We start from the raw sequence: 20,037 nt of genomic DNA on the forward strand, positions 1-20,037 counted from the left end.
TTGAATTTTGAATTGTGAATATGTTACCTATCGAATTGGATAGGAGAAAGTTTGGAAATGATGTTAAGAAAATCTTGCAAAGAGATTAAATTATTTAAAAATAAAAAGAAATGGATGATTAAGGAGAAAAAAATAAAATTAAGGATCAATCTAGAAGTTCCAATATCCAACAGGAGTTACAGAAAGAACAGGAAAAATGGTAGTGATGTTATTAAAAATTCAAGAAAATAATGTTGAATTTTCAGATCGAAAGGGCTCACCAAGTGCCTAGCACGGTGAATGAGCACCAAGGCTTATCACCGTGAAATTTCAGAACTCCAGAGATAAAAAGAATGTCCTAAAGACTTCAAGAGAGAATAAAAACAAGTTATGTGCAAAGGTTTAGGAAAAAGAGATCAAACTGACCGTTTGATAGCAACACTGGAAGATAAAAGACAATGGAGTGATGTCTTAAAAATTCTGAAGGAAAATTCCTTTCAACTCAATCATTTTCAGATTTGCAAGTTCTCGAAAAATTTATTTCCTATGCTTTCAAGGGACGCTACCAAAGAATGTGCTTTACCAAGTAAGGAGTAAAGTCTCCAGGAAACAAGGATCCAACATGGAGAAGTAAAGGGAATAATTCGGATGATGCAGAGAAGTCCCAGAAAGACAGCCGTGCACAGGCTGAGACAGCCAGCGGTGCAGACCAGAGCAGCAGAATGGAAGGCTCCAGGGGAGAAAATGGATGGGTTATCTAATACATGTGATTGAGTGAACAGAATATGTATTAATAAACTTATGTGGAAAGACTTAATAATAAGTACACTATGTAAAAACAGACCAAATGAAAAAGCAAGGCAATGACTAAATGCCAGGAGAAACAAAAAGTCGTAAAGGAAGCATTTATTTGTAGTCAAAATGTCAATACTAAGTACTATATAGACTTAACCAAAAAGTGTGATTTTACTATTTAAAGAGGTTAGGGGGAGATAAAGAAAATAAATCCATCAATCAAAATTGGAAATCAGTAAACAATGTCTAGAATTCCTAAATCAAGAAATAGAGTGTGAGGGGCTGGCCCCATGGCCGAGTGGTTAAGTTCGCGTGCTCCGCTGCAGGCGGCCCAGTGTTTCGTTGGTTCGAATCCTGGGCACGGACATGGCACTGCTCATCAAACCACGCTGAGGCAGCGTCCCACATGCCACAACTAGAAGGACCCACAACGAAGAATATACAACTATGTACCCGGGGGGCTTTGGGGAGAAAAAGGAATAAAATAAAATTTAAAAAAAGAAATAGAGTGTGAGCTAAAAAAGAAAAAGTATGCTGGGGTGGAGAGGGAGATGGGACAGAGGACTGCTGTTAAACACTTTCTTACTACTATCTGACTGCACACATATTACTTTGATAAAATTTAAAGTAAAGAGAAGGGTATGAAATGAAAATATACAAGGTGTGTGCAGGGGCTAGCAAATAGGTTGATTTGCTGAAGTAAAAAACTTAGCCAGGATATAGTGAAACAGGCTGTAAAGGTAGGAAGAGGGTAGATTATGGAAGGCTTTGCATATCACGCTAAGGATATTTGGAAGGCACACCTTGCAGATGAGTGGGGAATGTGGAGAGTTCTGATCAGAAGAGGTGTCTGAAAGAGGTACAGTCGTGCATCACTTAATGACGGGGACACGCTGTGAGAAATGCGTTGTTAGGCGATTTCATCGTGAACATCACAGAGTGTACTTACACACATCTACATGGTATTAGCCTACTACACACCTAGGCTATATAGAACTAACCTTATGGGACCACCATCGTATATTCAGTCCATTGTTGACTGAAAAGTCGTTATGCTGCACATGACTGTACTTACTCTTGAAATGCTAATTTGGCAACAGTGTACAAAATGAAGTGGGAAGAGCCCACACTTGTCATAGGGGCCTAAAGAGGACAAATGTCATCTGGCTCCAATCTACCTTTCCAGTCTCTTCTACCACTATCCCTATAGTCACAATGGCCTGCTTCTGGTTCCTCAAATTTGGCAAGTTTATTCCTGCCCTAAGCCTTTATATTTGGCTGTGCTCTCTGCCTGGAATGCTCTTGCCCCAGACCAGACCTTATAGCTGCTTCCTCGTTAATTCTAGGTCTTAGCTCCAAAGGAAGAGGCCTTCTCTGACCGCCCATAATCCTCTTTCCCCCTTAGTATCACATCACTCCATTTTATCTTTTTCATAGCGTTTGTCACTCTAAAGTTGTTTAAATACATGCTTGTGCCTCCTTGCAGATGAGTGAAGGTCCTGAGGGTAGCCTATCTGTCTTGTTTCTGCTGTATCTCATGCAGTTTGCCTTGCACATAGTAGGCACTCAATATTTATTAAATGAATTAAAAGCTAGGAGGTGAGGTGATCTATTAGGAACCGATTTTACCTAGTTCCCGGTTTGAGACTTACTGTCCCAGTCATGTACCCATCTTCATTCTTGCACTCATTCTGCATTCACTCCATTTATTAAACCACCACTTTGCACCTAGGTTCTGAGGTTATAAGAAGGAATCAGAACTCGATTCTGTTCTGTCCTCAAGGAGCTCAGTTTGGTAGACTTAATGACAGCATCTATGCTTCTCAACAGACCCTAAAGGGCCATGTCGAGGTCACTCTTCCAGCTATACGTGGTCAGAACCGTGCTCCCCTCCCATCTCCAGGGACCAAAGAGACCCCTGCATTACACCCTTCCCCAGCTGCGAGGAGCAGTCGATCCCCCTTGGGTTCAGAGCCAGTCCTTGAAGAGAGAGCCGGGATCGCGGCCATCCTAGTGAGGTCTGCCCTTCCATTTCTGGGGGTCTAGGTGACCGTCGCGACGCTCCCCGCGGGCCTGGGACGGGAGCGCACGGGCAGGAGCGCGCCGCCGGGCCGGAGAGCGGGGTGTCGGCGGGGCCAGGCCGAGGGCCAGGACATCTGCCGCAAGGCCAGCGCGGCTGGGCGGCGGCGGGGGCGGGGCCGCGCCGGGGCGGGGCCGCGCCGGGGCCAGGGGCGGGGAGCGGGCCGGGCCGCAGCGCAGAGCCGGGAGGGCCGCGGCCACCGGAAGAGTCGCCGTCGCCAGCCGAGCCGGGAGAGTGGGGAGCGGAAGCGGCGGACGCGGCGGCGGCAGGCGGCGCTGGGACCCGGGAGCGGCCGGAGAACAAGGGAGCTGGCGCCGCGGCCGGCCGCCGAGCTGGGCTGAGCCGCTGGGCCGCGCCGAGCGCCGCCGCCCCCGAGAGGCCGGCCCGGCCGCCCGAGCAGGCCGCGCGCGGGCCGCCGGGCCCGAGGCCGGAGCCATGGGCGAGACCAAGATCATCTACCACCTGGACGGGCAGGAGACGCCGTACCTGGTGAAGCTGCCCCTGCCCGCCGAGCGCGTCACCTTGGCGGACTTTAAGGGCGTTCTGCAGCGACCCAGCTATAAGTTCTTCTTCAAGTCTATGGACGACGATTTCGGGTGAGGATGGCCCCCGCCTCGCCTCCGGCGACCCCGGCCCTCCGGCTTCTATGGGCCGCTCGGGCAGTTTGGAGTCCCCTTTGCTACGCTGGCTTCTAGCCCTGCTCTGGATTCTAGGGGGCGACTCGGCCATTTGGGCCGCCTTGGCTTTTTCAGAGGCTGGAGTTCAGCCCCCCTAGGGACTCTCGTTTCAGCTCTTTCGGGGCACGTTGGTCCCCCTAGTGTAGGGGGACGTCCAACTCCCCAAGAGCAATCAGAGTTCCAGCCTAGTCAAGTCCCCTTGCCTCCTCAAAGACCAGCGGCCCACATAGACAGACACACCCCTCCTCCACCCAGTTCCAGAGCCGGAGTCCCCAACCCTCCTCCTGCCAACAGAGCCACCTTTTTAGCGTAGACTTGGGGTGTTTGGCCGTCGGCCTTTGCCTTCTCCATCTTTTCTTCTCCACAGCTCAGAGCCATATTTGGAGTATCATGCGTTTAAGGGCTATGCTGCGGGACTTTGAACTGGAGGAGGGGGAGTCGGGGGGTGCTCAGGCCCAGGCTGTTAAGCTAAGGCCTGCAGACCTGATGTTTATTTAGCTGTCTCCCCTTTCCCTTGTGGGGTGTTCCGGATGTTGTCAAGAGAGCAGAGCACTCGGACCCTGGGAGGAGTCCCCACTAGCCCGGGTGCTGATTTCCCCTCTGAATTGGAGCCTTTTCCCTCCAGATGGTGGCCAAGGGGGAGACCTTGGAAAGGGCCTCAGAGCCTGGATGGGAGGGCCAGGAAGAGTCTCTTAGTGTTCTTCATCTTCCCCTCCCTGGCGGGGTCTTCTCCACCCAGCTGCAGGACTTTGGACAGGCGGAGTTTGGAAGCAGCGACTTCCCCTTTAAGAGGGGATGGAATGTTGGAGCCGGAAGGTTCTGTAGCAGCTGGCCTAGGAGGGGGAGCCTGGCCGATCCCCTCACCACCCCCCCAACTCCCAAGGGATGGGGGAGGGGGAGGCCCCCACACTAGCCTGCCCCACACTAACTGGGCACTAGGCCTGGAGGCCTATGGGGAAGGCCTTCCCCGGGCCCTCCAGGCCTAAAGACAGCCTCTCCAGCCCTAGCTTGAGGCCTGCACTGCTCTGTGGAGCTGAGGCCCCAGAGCTGAGTGAGAGGAGATAGTCTTCTCCCCAGTGTTCATCAGTGTGGCTTCTCTCCCAGGACCCCGGCCCTCCTGCCCTGGGAAGCAAAGCAAGCACCTTCTCTCTCTTCTGCCCGTCATGTTTTGCTGTCACCTTTCCCTCTGGAACTCAGGGTTCCATGAGCCCCTGAGATCATAGGTGTGAAAGTGCTTCGTACAGTGGGAAGTGCTATACCACATCTAATTCTAGTTGTTTCTATTGTTGTTCCTACCTGAGGGTGGGGTACTCCTGGTGTAGTAACAATTGTCTGGCTTCAGGCCAGAGACAGACACCCCTGATTGGAAGATTCTGAAGAGGGATCAATCTGCAAGGGGTGGGCCTGAGGGGGCTGATGCCTTGGCCGGGTAAGAGAAGAACAGAATTAGAAGAGACCAAGATTCTGCCTCGGGGTATGGGATAGGGGGAAATCAGCAAGAGTGAGTGCAGGAGGGCCACCCTGGGGCCAGATGCCTTGAGGGACTAGTATAGGTCTGTGTCTTTGCCTCTCATCCTTGAGCCCTTTGGGCCTGGCCTGGAGTGCCCAGGCACCTCCTGAGCCTTGACCTTTCTAGGCTGCCTCCCTCTCTCCCCAGGCTGCTGTCATTCCAGGCCTAACTGCAGTGCTGGAGGGCCCCCATTAGATCCAGTCGTTGCTGACTTAATATTGTTCTTTAAACCCGCTGTCAGTCCTTTAAATCCATCAGCCCACTCACTCTTTCTTAGCTTGACCCAATCAATAATGTGAAATCACAGGTCTTATTTTTTATTTATATTTCTTTTGAAAACATGTTAAAAATAAATATTTAACTGTTGAATTAAGTGTTCATTCAAGTACACCTGAAGCCATCTTGCGTACGTCAGTGGTGTTGAACCATCCTTTGAAAAATATTAGAGTAGGCCATTTAACAGGGTTGAGAAGAATGCTAAAAATGAAGTGGAGGAGATTGATTTTGTTTTTATCCCCAGAAAGATTAATGAGCAGGAGACCTGGTAGGGCTGTCTTGTCACAAAGGACTAATAGCTGAGGAGCGTGTGTATACGTATATCTCATTTATTTAACAAACTCTTTTTATGGTGCTTACAGTGTGCAGGCACTGATCTAAATGCTTTTCAGATCTTTTACTCATTCAGTCTTCTTAACAGCCCTGTGAAATAGGTATGCTATCTCCAGTTTATAGATGAGGAGACTAGAACACAGAAAACTTAAGTAACTTATCCAAGGTCACACAGCTAGTAAGTGGCAGAACTCAATTTGACATCAGGAATCTGGCTGCACAGTCTAAGGCCTTCATCACACAGTTGTAGGCATTATTATAATCACCATTTAACAGATGCAGCCTCTCTGAGGGAGATGCTGAGCCTTGGCAAACTGCAGAGGTGACAGGGCTGCCAATTATCCTAGCTCCACGAGAGGAGGGTCGGGGCAGCAGTCAGGGACCCCTGCTGACAGATGGAAAAGTGGGTCAGAGGAGGAAGGCTGCCGTCTCTCAGTGTCTCCAGGCTTACCGACTGAGGTTCTGGTTTGTAAGGCCTGAGGACTCCCTGACTCCCGTCTGGTCTCCAGAAGTATTTGTCAAGCTCAGGGTAGGCCCAGCCCTCGTAAATCATTTGGGAAATGGAGGAAGAATAACCATTTTCAGCACTGACGAGATGCTGGATGGAAGAACAAGGTGCCCGCTGCTAGCGTATCTTTGAGCTGTGGGAAGGAGCAAGATGGGAAGTCGGGTCCCTAACTGCGTTGCTGCGTGCTCCATGTCACACACTGTCCTGCCTCAGCCCTTCTCCCTGGAGCACTCTTCGTCTCATGTCTCCTCTGGTCCAAATTCTCCTGTCCTCTGGGTTGAGGCTTTACAGTTATGGCACTTCATCTTATTTATCCTTACACCTACCAGCTCCTAGCCAGGACCTGACACCTGAGTAACACTCAGCAGATGTCTGTCCAGGGAACACATCTGCTGCTCTTCCGGCTCTGACCACTTCCCACTTGCAGTATGCTTCTGTGAACTGTCCACTGGAGCGTAACCTCCGAGGACGAGGCAGACTCCAGGTCTGATGCTTCCTTGAGGCCCATACACTGGCAAGCCCAGGACTTAAAAGCCACTGGGCTCTCAGCAAAGGCCTTTTAACTGAGTGAATGATGAATGATGAGCAGATCTGTTTGGTCCCTGCCCTTAGAAACTTATACCTAGTTAGAAAGAGAGCGTGGATCCCACTAAAAATTGACAAAGTTAGTAACTATTTTCATTGTATGCCTGGACCATGCCAGCCATTTACAATTCCCATTTACCAGGGCAAGACAAAGACTTGGAAAAGTTAAGAAACTTCTCTAAGATAGCAGGGCTAATAAGTGGCAGAATTGGAATTTGAACCCAGATTTGTCCGACTCCACTTGGGGTGTGAGTGAGTGCTGTGGAACCCTGAGCCGTTCAGCTCCACGGTGGGAGGGGGAGGCCTGTCTGAGGTCCCCCAAGGCTGCTGAAGATCAGCTGATCCTTGTGAGTCAGCAGAGCCTTGGTGACCCGTCGGTGACCCCCAGAAAGAAAGGAAACATCTGTAGCATGGAGCTGTGTGGTGGGACCTGCTGGGGGAGGGGAATGGGGACTCAGCAGCAGTTTCCCACCACAGGGAGACCCTCTCCAAAGCAGGTCACAGCTCCTGCCATGTGGCCCACAAACCCCTGTTCCCAGAGGGGGCTGCAAGCTGGCTATACCCTGTGACCAGACTGGCTGGTGGGTCTGAGCTATCTCTCTGCCCCTCCTTTCCAGCCTGTCTGTCTCCAGGCTTTCTGCCATGGTGGCCTGAGCAGGATGACTTGAGCTGCTTTCTTGGGGTCGCTGTGGGGTTAGAAATGGTGGAGGAGTCAGAGCTGGATGGGAGGGAGGAAGGCAGGCTCAGCCTTCGAACTTGGCTGTGAGTCCAAGAATGTGAACATCGCAAGGAGCCAAGCACGTTCCCGGCTCTGGGCAGAAGCTGCTCCAAGAACAAGGGAAGACTGGGCTTCCCAGCCACCTTCCCTGCTGTCTTCCTGCTCTGCTCACGACTCCACGCACATGTCTTCCTCTGCCCCTGAGCATTTCTTTCCAGCTCTGTACTCCTGGGGTGTTTGATGGAGTCTGGGGGTCCTCAAACTTTTCCATTCCCTTCCCTGGCCCCAAACTGTAGTCGTGGTCTGACTTCTTGCCTCACTGCATAACCAAGGCCAAAGTGCATACCTGTGACCACATCCCACCCTCCTTGCCCCACAGCGCTGTCTCCCCACTCCCACCCTCCACACAGAGCCACATCGCCTGTCATCTGTGAAAGGTGTGGAAAGAGGATGGGTTTGGGAATCAGACGAGCCTGGGGTTGAATTCCAGCTGACATCTTTTAGCTCTGTGACCTTGGGCAAATGACTGTTTCCTTATTCATAAAGTGAGGATCATATTGTCTACACAAAGAGGCTGATGTGAAGATTATATACTGTAACTACAGGAAGATAAGATGGTATGATAGGTAAGAAGAAAGGCTTTGGGGTCAGGTTGACCAGGATTCAAATTCCGACTCTTCACTTACTAGTGGTGTGACTACAGGTGAATTTCTGGACTGAATGAGCCTAGTTTCTCCATCTGTATCTATCTTACAGCATTGCTGTGAGTATTAAATGAAATGATACAAGTAAAGTGCTTAGCTTGGTGCTTGGTCCAGAATTCATGCTCAGTGACTGAGAGCAGTTGTTACTACTCCCATAGTGGCAGTGGAGGATGTTTGGTGTATGCCTTCTTCCCTTCTCTTTCCTCATTTCCTTAAATTCTTTGTCCACGCCTCCCAGAGGAATGTCAGGATTCCCAATTAAGAAGGCAAGGACAGTAATAAGGGTGTGCTTTTTCCTAGTTTGGGGTCAGAGGGAAAGAAAAACCCTAGCCCAGGAGAGCCATGCTGGGGATGGATAACACACGCTGGAGGTTCTAGGGAGTGGCTGCTCTTGTGGGGGACACCCCCCTGTCAGGTGTAATTTGCAGTCACCTGATGACTGAGAGGATGCCCAGAAAGGCAGCTGATGTAGGCAGGGCTGGTGTCTTCCTGGTGGTGCTAAAGAGCTGTCCCTGGAGCCAGCCCGGTGGTGTGGTGGTTTGGTTCACACACTTGGCTTTGGTGGCCCGGGGTTCATGGGTTTGGATCCCAGGTGTGGACCTAGACACTGCTGATCAAGCCATGCTGTGGTGGCGTCCCACATACAAAATAGAGTAAGACTGGCACAGATGTTAGCTCAGGGACAGTCTTCAAGCGAAAAAGAGGAAGACTGGCAACAGATGTTAGCTAAGGGTCAATCTTCCTCACCAAAAAAAGAAAAAAAAAGAGCTGTCCCTGGTCACCCTGACCTGCTTCAAATTGAACAGGCTTGTGCTAGTGGTTTGCCAGTTTAGGGTGGAGGAGCCCCTGAGAATCGGGATTGTGAGGACACCTCCATTTCCACCCCAGAAGTCTTACTTTGACACCCCACCTTTCCCTGCAGAGTGGTGAAGGAGGAGATCTCAGACGACAATGCCAAGCTGCCCTGCTTCAATGGCCGGGTGGTGTCCTGGGTAAGGAGCCCTCCTCAGCCCTCCCTCCACCTGGATTCCTGCGGTGGGCTGGATGGAGGAAAGGCACTGCTGAGATTGTAGCTGGTGGTTTCATGCTTCAATATCTGAATCTTCCTTGAGTTCTCTAACTGGCCTGTTTCTTACCCCAGACTCTCATAGCCTTGGGAAAAAGTGGGGGAGTGGCTGGAAGGGGGAAAAGGCAGGCACAGAACCACACACTGGAGACAAAATTGCCTCCCATGCCCTTTTAGTTCCCTTCTGTCACCTGCCGACCTCTGCCTTGGACCACTGACCCTTATTCTCTGCCCCCATCCCACTTCACCAGCTCATGCCTCCCAGCCTCCCCGTCAACCTAACAGTGGGTCCGTTCCTCTTCTCAGCTGCCCTTGCACAGTCCTATCTCCCTCCGTGTCCCCTGCTTCGTTCTCCCCAGGCCTTCATGCCCTGCCAGAAGCCAGCTCTCCTCCTCCCTGGTGCCCCCAATCCATACTACCCACCCATTTTCTCCCCATCAGCTGGTGTCAGCTGAGGGCTCGCACCCAGAGCCAGCTCCCTTCTGTGCTGACAACCCATCGGAGCTGCCACCACCCATGGAGCGCACGGGAGGCATTGGGGACTCCCGGCCCCCATCCTTCCAGTGAGTGTGACCTGAGGGTGGGGAGGGCCCATGGGGGAGGGCCACATCAGTTTAGCCCAGGGCTGGGGGAGGGAACCCCCAGCCTGCCCCCTCCCCCACCAAGGCCTCTCTTCCCTGCAGCCCTCATGCTGGTGGGGGCAGCCAGGAGAACCTGGACAATGACACGGAGACCGACTCCTTGGTGTCTGCCCAGCGGGAGCGGCCACGCCGGAGGGATGGCCCAGAACACAGTGCGTCTTCCCTGAACAGACGCCTTCCCCATGCCCACGCCCTCCCCATAGCTTCCACTCAGCTACCAGCCTCTTTGCCCTACTTCTTGACCTCTGGGTGTGCTGGTCCCAGTGCAGCCCCTGGCCCACCCCACCCACCTCCCTTCCCTCCTGCACCGGGCACTGTGAACCCAGCTGCCTCTACCCACTGCAGCAACCCGGCTGAATGGAACTGCAAAGGGGGAGCGGCGGCGAGAGCCAGGGGGTTATGACAGCTCATCCACCCTTATGAGCAGCGAGTTGGAGACCACCAGCTTCTTTGACTCGGATGAAGATGACTCCACCAGCAGGTGGGGCTTTAGTTTCACGGGGACTGTGGGGCAGATGACCCCTGAGGATCCTTGAACCCTGAGGATGCTGGGTCCCTGGGAGGGATATGGGCTTTGTATTGGGCACTGGGCCCTGCAGTGCCTCTTATGGGGCAGGGCTGGGCCAGCCTGGTGGGGAACGACTGTGGGCCCCACAGGTTCAGCAGCTCCACGGAGCAGAGCAGCGCCTCACGCCTCATGAGAAGACACAAGCGGCGGCGGCGGAAGCAGAAGGTTTCACGGATTGAGCGGGTATGGGGCCTGGGATGCTAGGATGGGTCGGGGCAGACCGAGCCCTGCCTAGACAGGACCAGGGTTTGTGCTTCCATAGATCCCCTCCTTGGGTCAGTGTTTAGGAGCTGGGGGAGGGGGAGCAGAGCTGAGGGCTCACCTTGAGGAGGAGCTAGGTGGGAGCAGTGAGTTCCTGCCACCCCTACCTGCTGCTTAGGGCCTCTGTCTATTCCAGTCCTCGTCCTTCAGCAGCATCACGGACTCCACCATGTCACTCAACATCATCACGGTCACTCTCAACATGGGTGAGTCTGGTGAAACAACACTCTTGAGCTCCTACTATGTGCCAGATACTGGGCAGACTTGAGGAGTTCAGAGAGGCACAAGATATGTTCCCTGCCCTGAAGGAGCTCACTTTCATAAACATAAACTGGTACATAAATGGATCATTTCACTATCTCATGATCAGGGCTATGACAGAGAAGCACAGAGAGCTATTGGAAGCAAGAATGGCATCAGGGAAGGCTTCCTGGAGGAAGTGGTTTCTGATTCCCTCCCCATTCCCATTTTTTGGCCATTGCATTCTTGCTCTCTGGTTTCTGCCCTAGCTACTGTCGTTAGGAGATAGCTGGATATAGTGAAAAGAGCCCCAACTTTGGAATTTAAATCTGAGTTTGAATTCTGGCTTTGCCACTTAATGGCTTAGAAGAGTTACTTACATTCTCTAAACCTCAGTTGGCTGCTCTGTAAAATGGGACTAAGAGTCCCTGCCTCACAGCCAACAAGGATAAATGAAAGCATGTTTGAGCATCTGAACACTGCCTGATTCAGGTTCAATAAATGTTAGTTCTCATTCCTTTCCATCTTTTTCTAATAAGGGGCTCAAAATTTGGGTAGGAACCTTGCTCCCCTCTCAATGTCTTATTACTTCCTGTAGAAAAGTATAACTTCTTGGGCATCTCCATTGTGGGCCAAAGCAACGAGCGCGGGGACGGAGGCATCTACATCGGCTCTATCATGAAGGGCGGGGCCGTGGCTGCTGATGGACGCATTGAGCCAGGAGATATGCTGTTACAGGTACCACTGCCCACTCTGGGTCGCAGTGTGGATAGGGAGTGGGGAGATATCCCTACCCTCTGTGCTCTGCTCATTCAGAGTCCCTTCTTGGTGAGGGAAAGACCCCCTGACCCACCAAGCTCAGATTCCCTAACCCCCCTCCCCAACACAACTGCTTATCCCACTCCTGGTCCTCTTTCCTAGGTAAACGAGATCAACTTTGAGAACATGAGTAATGACGACGCGGTCCGGGTACTGCGGGAGATTGTGCACAAACCAGGGTATGGATGGGATGGGTGTTGGGGAGGAGGGGGCAAGCATTTCTGGCTGTCAGGCAGAGGGCTTGGTCTGGCCCCCACACATCCTGCCCTCACTAGGGACACCCTTGCTTTCAGGCCCATCACCCTGACTGTAGCCAAGTGCTGGGACCCAAGTCCACGTGGTTGCTTCACACTGCCCAGGAGTAAGTGGATGGGTAACTCGGCCTTACAGCTGCTGCTTGGCATACGTGAGCCCTGTCTCTCCTTCCTTCTGTGTTGCCCTGAACCTCCACACCTACCCTGCTGGGTCCGGAGGTGGGCAGGGTGGGCAGCCCCTGACTCCTCATCCTCCCTGCAGGCGAGCCCATCCGGCCCATTGACCCTGCAGCCTGGGTCTCCCACACTGCAGCCATGACTGGCACCTTCCCTGCCTACGGCATGAGCCCCTCCCTGAGCACCATCACCTCCACCAGCTCCTCCATCACCAGCTCCATCCCTGACACAGAGCGTGAGTGTCCAAACCTGTCCCCTGGGCCTAGCTGACAGGGCCAGGTGGGAGGGACTGATGAAGGCCCACCTGGAGACTCTTGCTTAAGCATCAGAGGGGCTGGAGTGGGGACTCAGCTCATTCCAGCTACCTCACACTGCAGCTTCCCTCAGTGGACACCGACTCTCACTAAATAGTGTTTGCTTCGGAGCCTGTATTGAGTACCCGGCAAGCCTCAGTTTCCTCTTGTAAAATGGGACTAATGATATGCACTTTACCAGGTTCCTGGGGGTTTAATGAGAGGATAAAAGTGAAGCATCCATCACAGTGTGTGGCATAAAGTAAGCACTCAATAAATGACTGCCATTTTTATTATCGTAACACACACGTTATACACTGTGCCATAAGCACCTTCATTTACATTAGTTCATTCTCTCTTCAAACATCGTTGTAAATTAAAGTCCCTGTTTTTACAGAAGGGGAAACTGAGGGTCCAAAAAGTCAGTAATTTGCCCAACATTGATCCATAGTTATTAGATGGTAGAGCTGGAATGCAACTCCTGTCTACCTCACTCCATAGCCTCTTTCTGCCTCACCATTCTGCCTCTCACTCCCAGGCCTAGATGACTTCCACCTATCCATCCACAGCGACATGGCCGCCATCGTAAAAGCCATGGCCTCCCCGGAATCCGGGCTGGAGGTCCGTGACCGCATGTGGCTCAAGATCACCATCCCCAACGCTTTCATCGGTGAGAGGGCCCCGTGGTGGGATGAAGGCTAGGGGTGGGGAGTGCTGGGCAGGGCAGGCCAGGGACCCAAGAACTCCCATGGGCCACTCCTTTGAGCTGAAACCAGCCCCAGCCTCGTGACTTCTGTGAGGCCAGATGAGTCCAAGTCAGGGCCTCCCAATCAAGTGGTGGCCTTGCCCCCAGGCTCGGATGTGGTGGACTGGCTGTACCACAACGTGGAAGGCTTCACTGACCGGCGGGAGGCCCGCAAGTACGCCAGCAACCTGCTGAAAGCTGGCTTCATCCGCCACACCGTCAACAAGATCACCTTCTCCGAGCAGTGCTACTACATCTTCGGTGACCTCTGCGGCAGTACGTGCCTCCCCCACCTCCCGCCCTGTCTCCTGGCTGGGAGTGGGGAGGTGCCCGGGGATGTGGCAGCAGACTCCAGGGAACCAGATGAGGGGGCAGCAGAGCTGGGGGCCCAGCTCAAGGCCTGAGAGTTCTGTCGTGGAAGCAGAGCCCAGTCCACCCTCTTCAGCTGCCTCACATTCCTCTCTTGGGGAACCAGCATTTTCTAAGTGCCTGCTCTGCACCTGGCACCATGCTGGTTGTTTCTAAAGCATCATCTCACTCTCTCGCTCCGTCCTTCCAACTTCTTCCCCACTCTCGGGGAGACCGATTAACATCCCTGTTTTCAGATGAGGAAACTGAGACTTGTAGAAGTTAAATGGTCCACCCCAGGTCTCACAGCTAAAAGCAGAGGAGCTAGGCCTTGGGTCCAGGTGTTTCTGGCTCCAGAGCCCTGTTCTCCCCACCATCTGGGGCTGCTCTAGGTGTGTGGTGTTGCAGAAACATTGTCTCAGCAAGGCCAGAGAGGGTTCCTGCTCTTGGCACCTGCTCAGCCTCCCAGCATCAAGCTGGCCTGAGGCCCCAAGTCCACAGCCTTCTCGGACCCCTGACAGTGGGCTGTGCCACGGGATAAAGTTGGAGAAGCTGTCAGGGCCAGGTTGTAGAGGACTCTGCAAGCTATACTGAGCAGTTTGGACTTGATCCTGAGAGAGTACAAAGCCAAAGAGGGTTGTTAAGCAGAGGAGGTCTGCAGGGAACCTTCTGGGCCTGTGGACAACTCTTGGGAATGGGAGTCCTCATGACACAACAGCATTGCTCAGGGCTGGGAGCTGAAGCCCACCCCCAGCAGGCACCTCTGCCGGAGGGAGCCTTCTCTCAGCCCAGTGGTGCTGGCTGGAGTCTAAAAGCTAACTCTTCACATGCTTCAGATTAGGTTCTAGGGACTAGAGAGGCTGTTTCTGCAGAGCACAAGTCCCTGGTGGAGAGTGGGTCCCTGGCCCTTAGCAGCTCCAGCATGGCCCCATGACGTAGTGACAGATGCATAGGGTTTTGGAGTTAGGCAGTCTGAGTTCAAATCCTAGCTCCACCCTTACTGTGTGAACATGAGTAAGTGACACAGCCTCTCCATGCCTCAGTTTCTTGATCTGTAAGATGGAGGTAACAGTAGAACTTATCTCACTGAGCTGTTTTGAGGACGATATAAGATAGTGTATATAATGCTTTTAGCATCATATTTTGCTCACAGTAAGTGCTCTATAAAAGTTGTCTATGATTCATATATTTAATTGATTCTAAGATGAACCTTTTTTTCACATTTCAATAGCTCTGAAACTGGGGTGCATCTTACAATCAGTGGCTTCTCAGACTCAATCAAATGTGGTTATTATCATTATAGAAGTCAGCCCTGGCCCCAAACCTCCAGGGACACATGCAGCTTCTCAGGGCAGCTGTGGCTTTTGCTCAAGAGGCACTGTTCCTTCCCTAAGGCCTCTTGAGTCTTCTCCCCATGGACCAAAGGCGTCAGAGGCCCAGCTCAGGAAGATGCTGACAGAACAGGCCTTTTCCTTCTCACTGACTGTCTCCTCAGCTGGGAGTGTGGGAGGCTCAAAGGGAAGAGCTGGGTACCTGGGTAGCCCCAGGAGCACACAGTCACTCCCCTCCGTGACAGCCTAGAGGTTGAAGTAGTCACCAGCTCCTTGGGCATAAGCCAAGGCAGGCCCCTGCTTCCCACCCCCAACCCTCCTTGCTAGCTGCTGGCCTTGACAGGTCGATGGCTTGGCTGGCAGACTCCATAGGCTGCCCCAGCCCCCTCAGAGCTCCCTCTCCTGACCTCTTCTCCCCTGGAAGCTTGGGCTGGGTCACTTAAGGGCTTGGAAGAGAAGGGCTCAGTCTGTATCCGGCAGCTGGCCCCTAGGACAATTACAGCTCTCTTGGAGCTCTGGGACCTGGTGCATACGGGCTGTGAGCAAGGGGTGTCCCAGGCAGATGGTCAGTTCTAGTGGTCCCTTATACTCTCTTCCAGGTAGCTCCAGCATTGGTGGGGGCAGCCTTGCCCTTAGGATTTCACAATTTACTGGGGAGCCAGAGTCATGAAAGAAGTAATGTCAATACAGCGACCCCAGTGCTGTGAAGAATAGGCCTGGCTGGGAATGGGGTGGAGAGCACAGAGGAAGCACCTAAGTGGTTCTCTTTCTGGGCCCTTCCCACCCCACTCCCACCCTCCCCAGCAGCAGCAGAAAATTGATTCAGGCCAACGGCCTTCTATATGGGAAGGCTCTGAAAGGCCTTGTGTTCTTTCTGGCTTTTAATGAGTAATTTTTTAGTCCTAGGTGAAGGGGGAGGGCAAAATTTCACCTAAATTTCCCCAAACTGCTCCCTACTCCTTACTAGTGACCTGTCCTGGAAAGGTAAGGAGAAAGTAAGCGACTCTTAGCTTCTGTTCTGGCTTCAGGTTGGGTTGACCCCAGGCTGGTCATTTAACCTCTCTGGACTGCATGTGCCTCATCTGGAAAACCTGGGACCAATGCCTTCTTCATAGGGCTGTGGGGACATTTGCATGAGATGAAGTGCTTTGTGTGCCTAAGGAATTGCAGGGATGCACCACCTGGTGGCTGGCTGGCATTGCAGCCTTCCACATTCCCCTACTGCTTACCCTCTAAGTGAACAGAGGAGAAAATTGCCAAGTAAGAGTTTGCCCGTTCTTCCAGCTCACTGAGGAAGGAAGAGAAACTGCCAAAGGCTTGGTAGGGGGTCTTCCCTGGACTGGGTGTTGGGTGGCAGGATTTGGCACTGCGGATCTGAGGTGTGACTCAGGGCCTTCCTGAGGAGGGTTTTCCCTGGGGCTGCCTCTGCAGGGTCTCCCTCCCCACCATCTCTGGTGGGTGGCAGAGGGGTCTGAAGAAGGAGTAAGAGATCTCTGGCCTGTGCCTCCTCCCGTTCTGGCGAGAAACTGCCGCCGCTGTTGGGGTCATCCCAAAGGCAGCCTCCGCACCTAGGCTGGGGACCTCTCTCCTGACCTAGGGGTGCGGGGGCCCGAGGTAGACCCAGCTCATCCGGTCCTCCCCTCCTGTCCCCTCCGCAGACATGGCCAACCTGTCCCTCCACGATCACGACGGCTCCAGCGGCGCCTCTGACCAGGACACGCTGGCCCCTTTGCCTCACCCGGGGGCCGCCCCCTGGCCCATGGCTTTCCCCTACCAGTACCCGCCGCCCCCGCACCCCTACAACCCACACCCAGGCTTCCCGGAGCTGGGCTACAGCTATGGCGGGGGCAGCGCCAGCAGCCAGCACAGTGAAGGTAAGGGAAAGGGGCCGTGGAGGGGGCCCCAGGGGAGCTCCCATCTTCCTCCGCAAGCTCTGAGCGGCCCCCACCCCGTTCCTGCGTGTCGCCTACAGGCAGCCGGAGCAGTGGCTCCAACCGCAGCGGCAGCGACCGGCGGAAGGAGAAGGATCCGAAGACCGGGGACTCGAAGTCGGGCGGCAGCGGCAGCGAGTCGGACCACACGACACGCAGCAGCCTGCGGGGGCCGCGGGAGCGGGCGCCCAGCGAGCGCTCGGGCCCCGCCGCCAGCGAGCACAGCCACCGCAGCCACCACTCGCTGGCCAGCAGCCTGCGAAGCCACCACACGCACCCGAGCTACGGCCCGCCTGGCGTGCCCCCTCTCTACGGGCCCCCCATGCTGATGATGCCCCCACCGCCCGCAGCCATGGGGCCCCCCGGAGCCCCTCCGGGCCGCGACCTGGCCTCTGTGCCCCCCGAACTGACCGCCAGCAGACAGTCCTTCCGCATGGCCATGGGAAACCCCAGTGAGTTCTTTGTGGATGTGATGTGAGCAGGGTCCCTCCCCCACGTCCAGCCCACCCCTACCCCCACCCCCACCCCGGCCGGCTGAGTCCCTCTCTCCGTCCGTCCGACTTTTTTACTTTGTCTGGTACCTGGAAGGGAAATAAACGGAACTAAATCCAGGCGCGCTAACTGCTCGCTGGGCGCAGCGAGGGCGGGGTGCACCCCCCGATCGCCACTGCAGCCCCCTAACCTGCCGCCGACCCGCTTGTCCCTCTGCCCACTAACCGCTGCGCAGGACTGCCCAGGATCCTTCGTGTCCCTGGGAGCCGACTTGCTGGTGCTGCTCCTTATTTCCCTCTCCCCCTACACACTTCAGGAGTCGACCCAGCAGTGCCCTTGAGGGCCTGCTCACCCCCTTGTCCCTCCTTCTCCCCCTCAGTTCCCTTTCACCACTCATTCAGCGATACCATCTCTCTGTTAACCCCATCCCCTCAAGCATGTATGCCAACCTCTTGACTTTTCCCCACAGTACTGACACCAAGGAAATACTGGCTTCATCTGCCTCTCCTAACTGTCCCCACCTGCTGCCTCGGTCCTGCACCCTGGGGCTGTAGTCACCTCCATCCATGCTATCCCTGCACTCAGCCCTTATCAGAAGCCCCTGAGTTGCCTGAGCTGCTAGAGGCTTCCAGGGAGCATCTCTACTCTCCCCCTCCCCCCCATGCCTGCCCTGTGTGCTGGTTCCTTCAGACCCCTAACCCTACTAACCAGCAGGCTCATCTCGCCTCTGGGCCTGAAACATTTCTTTTCTTTCTTTTTTCCTCCCCCAATTTTTCCTGGGCCTGGAGCAGCCAAGAATTTCGGGCTGTTTGACTTTCTGTGACCCCCAGCGAGGGGAGGCCCAGCCTCGGAGGAGACCAGGACCCCTGCTTCAGGAACCCCTCAGGGCTTCTGGAGGATATTCAGCCCCCACACCCGCACTTCAACATGCTGAGTCACTAGGCTTCTGTGGAGGTCCCCAGCCTCTCTCGCCCATTTATGGGAGACTCTGTTCCCATCTCCAGAATGTGATCTCTCTTTCTGTCTTTCATACACATATGACTGCACGTGTACACACACACACACATACATACACACATGTCTATGCAAGTTCACTTAACCTTCAGGGCTGGTCCCTTGCCCAGAGGGCTGGACTCTCTCCCAGTCCTCTCCCAAGTTGTGGGGCTGGTCCCCTGACTTCCCTCTCCCCTTCCTTGTAGCCCTCAAGCCTCCCACATGTCCCCATCATCCTCCTACCTGGATAAAGCCCATAAGCCAGGTCTCAGGCCAGGCTCAGCAGAGGACTCCCCAGGCAACTGACTGGCTATTCTCACCCCACACCCTGCGCCCACACCCTTCACTATTTTCACAATCACCATGATACCCCAGAGCAAGGGTGGGCACGGGGACTTCTGGGACTCCCAGACAGACTGCCAGGTTTTCCTTTTCACGTTATTCTCCAGTTTAAACAACTCATGACTCTCTGTCTAAGCCTCTTCTATAAATTCACCTGGCTCACCTAGGTTCTCATATTTTCAGGACTGGGTGTCAAGAGTGAGATGAAGTCCTAACCTCCAGGCTTTGGGGCAAACCAGGGTAGGGCATTTTGGCATTCATTCATTTATCGAATAAACTTCCTGGGATTTCTGGTGAGTGAGGGCTGTGTTGGAAGTGTGACTCAGTTTTGCCTGCCTTCTGGAAGCTCCGGGTTTGCTCTCAGCCCAGATCATGGCTTCCTCTAGCCACTACTACAGGGCTGCCTCCTGTACTCTTCCTTCTCTGACTCTGCATTGTCCAGATCTCCTGAGAATCCCTCCACTATTGCTCATGCCTTCAGTGTTGGTGCTCCCAGTGTTCTCTCTCCAGTCCACTTCTCTTTCCTCTCTATTTACTCCTCAAATGATGTCATCCATCCTGATGTCCTCAACTGCCACTGATATGCTGGTGATTCCCAAATATGTATCTCTAGCACCAACTTCCCTCCAATCTTTAGATCTGTATTTTTATCACCCACTGGACAATCCATGGACATGTCCACATGGATTCAACTCATTTCCCCACCAAGTGTGTTCCTCCTAAATTCCAATCCTGGTTACCTTCATCACAATCTACATAGGCTCACCAGCTAGAAACATTTATGGGTTTAAATTCCTTCCCATGTCTTACTAGTCAGCATATCATATCCATTCCACTCTAACAATCTTTCTTGAATTTGGATCTTCTCCCCTCTGCCTCTACTGTAGTTCACAGGAGCATGGGATTTGGAGTCAGGTTGTTCTGGGTTTGAATCTCAGCTCTAACTACTTTTTGATTGCGTCATAGGAGAGTTATTTAATCTCTCTGAGCCTCAATTCCCTCATATGTAAAATGACGATAATAATACCTACCTCACAGGGTTGTTGTGAGGATTTAAATTAGATATTGTACGGAAAGTGCCTAGCACAGTGCCTGGCACACAGTAGAATAGGTGCTCAATAAATGGTAGCTATTATTATTATTATTATCATTATTATTTACTCCAAATTAATAAGGGCTTAGGGTATGTTCCAAAGATAAAGGTAGGAGTGGAAGGTATTTGGAAAGGTAGGAGTGAAGCCTTGAATGCTGGTTCAAGGATTAGAAGTGCCTGTATTTGGTCACTTAATGGCTTCCAGCTGTGACCACGGTTTGAAGGAGGTGAGATCTTCATCCTGCCACATCCTGGCTGCTGGTGGAAGGATGCTAAGG

At 53.3% G+C, this 20,037-nt stretch overlaps 1 protein-coding gene across 4 annotated transcripts; it reads left to right on the forward strand.

The window, feature by feature from the left end:
• Positions 1–3,037: 3,037 nt before the first annotated feature.
• Positions 3,038–19,807, forward strand: DVL3 (dishevelled segment polarity protein 3). Of its 4 annotated transcripts, XM_023623405.2 has the most exons (16): positions 3,148–3,450; positions 9,088–9,157; positions 9,673–9,794; positions 9,915–10,024; positions 10,218–10,353; positions 10,530–10,623; positions 10,838–10,907; positions 11,540–11,679; positions 11,863–11,939; positions 12,054–12,121; positions 12,277–12,426; positions 13,023–13,154; positions 13,338–13,505; positions 16,567–16,782; positions 16,881–17,291; positions 18,123–19,807. In XM_023623405.2, the coding sequence occupies exons 1-16, from the start codon at positions 3,290–3,292 to the stop codon at positions 18,152–18,154; spliced, it is 2,157 nt and encodes a 718-aa protein (XP_023479173.1). In that variant the 5' UTR covers positions 3,148–3,289; the 3' UTR covers positions 18,155–19,807. The 4 variants fall into 4 exon arrangements, with proteins under 4 accessions (XP_023479174.1, XP_023479173.1, XP_070099495.1 ...); XM_023623406.2 differs by having other exon boundaries at positions 3,038–3,450; positions 16,881–18,963; XM_070243394.1 differs by lacking the exon at positions 12,277–12,426.
• The last annotated feature ends 230 nt before the right edge of the window (positions 19,808–20,037 follow it).

Source organism: Equus caballus, chromosome 19 (genome assembly GCF_041296265.1).
Source record: "Equus caballus isolate H_3958 breed thoroughbred chromosome 19, TB-T2T, whole genome shotgun sequence".
Lineage (NCBI taxonomy): Eukaryota > Metazoa > Chordata > Mammalia > Perissodactyla > Equidae > Equus > Equus caballus.

What these genes read in the sequence shown, in the direction of transcription:
- DVL3 (XM_023623405.2), top strand. Translation starts at nt 3,290, where the DNA reads ATGGGCGAGACCAAGATCATCTACCACCTGGACGGGCAGGAGACGCCG. An exon ending in CAGGAGATATGCTGTTACAG is followed by an intron (nt 11,680 to 11,862) that starts GTACCACTGCCC and finishes CCTCTTTCCTAG; the next exon opens with GTAAACGAGATCAACTTTGA. An exon ending in CATCCCCAACGCTTTCATCG is followed by an intron (nt 13,155 to 13,337) that starts GTGAGAGGGCCC and finishes CCTTGCCCCCAG; the next exon opens with GCTCGGATGTGGTGGACTGG.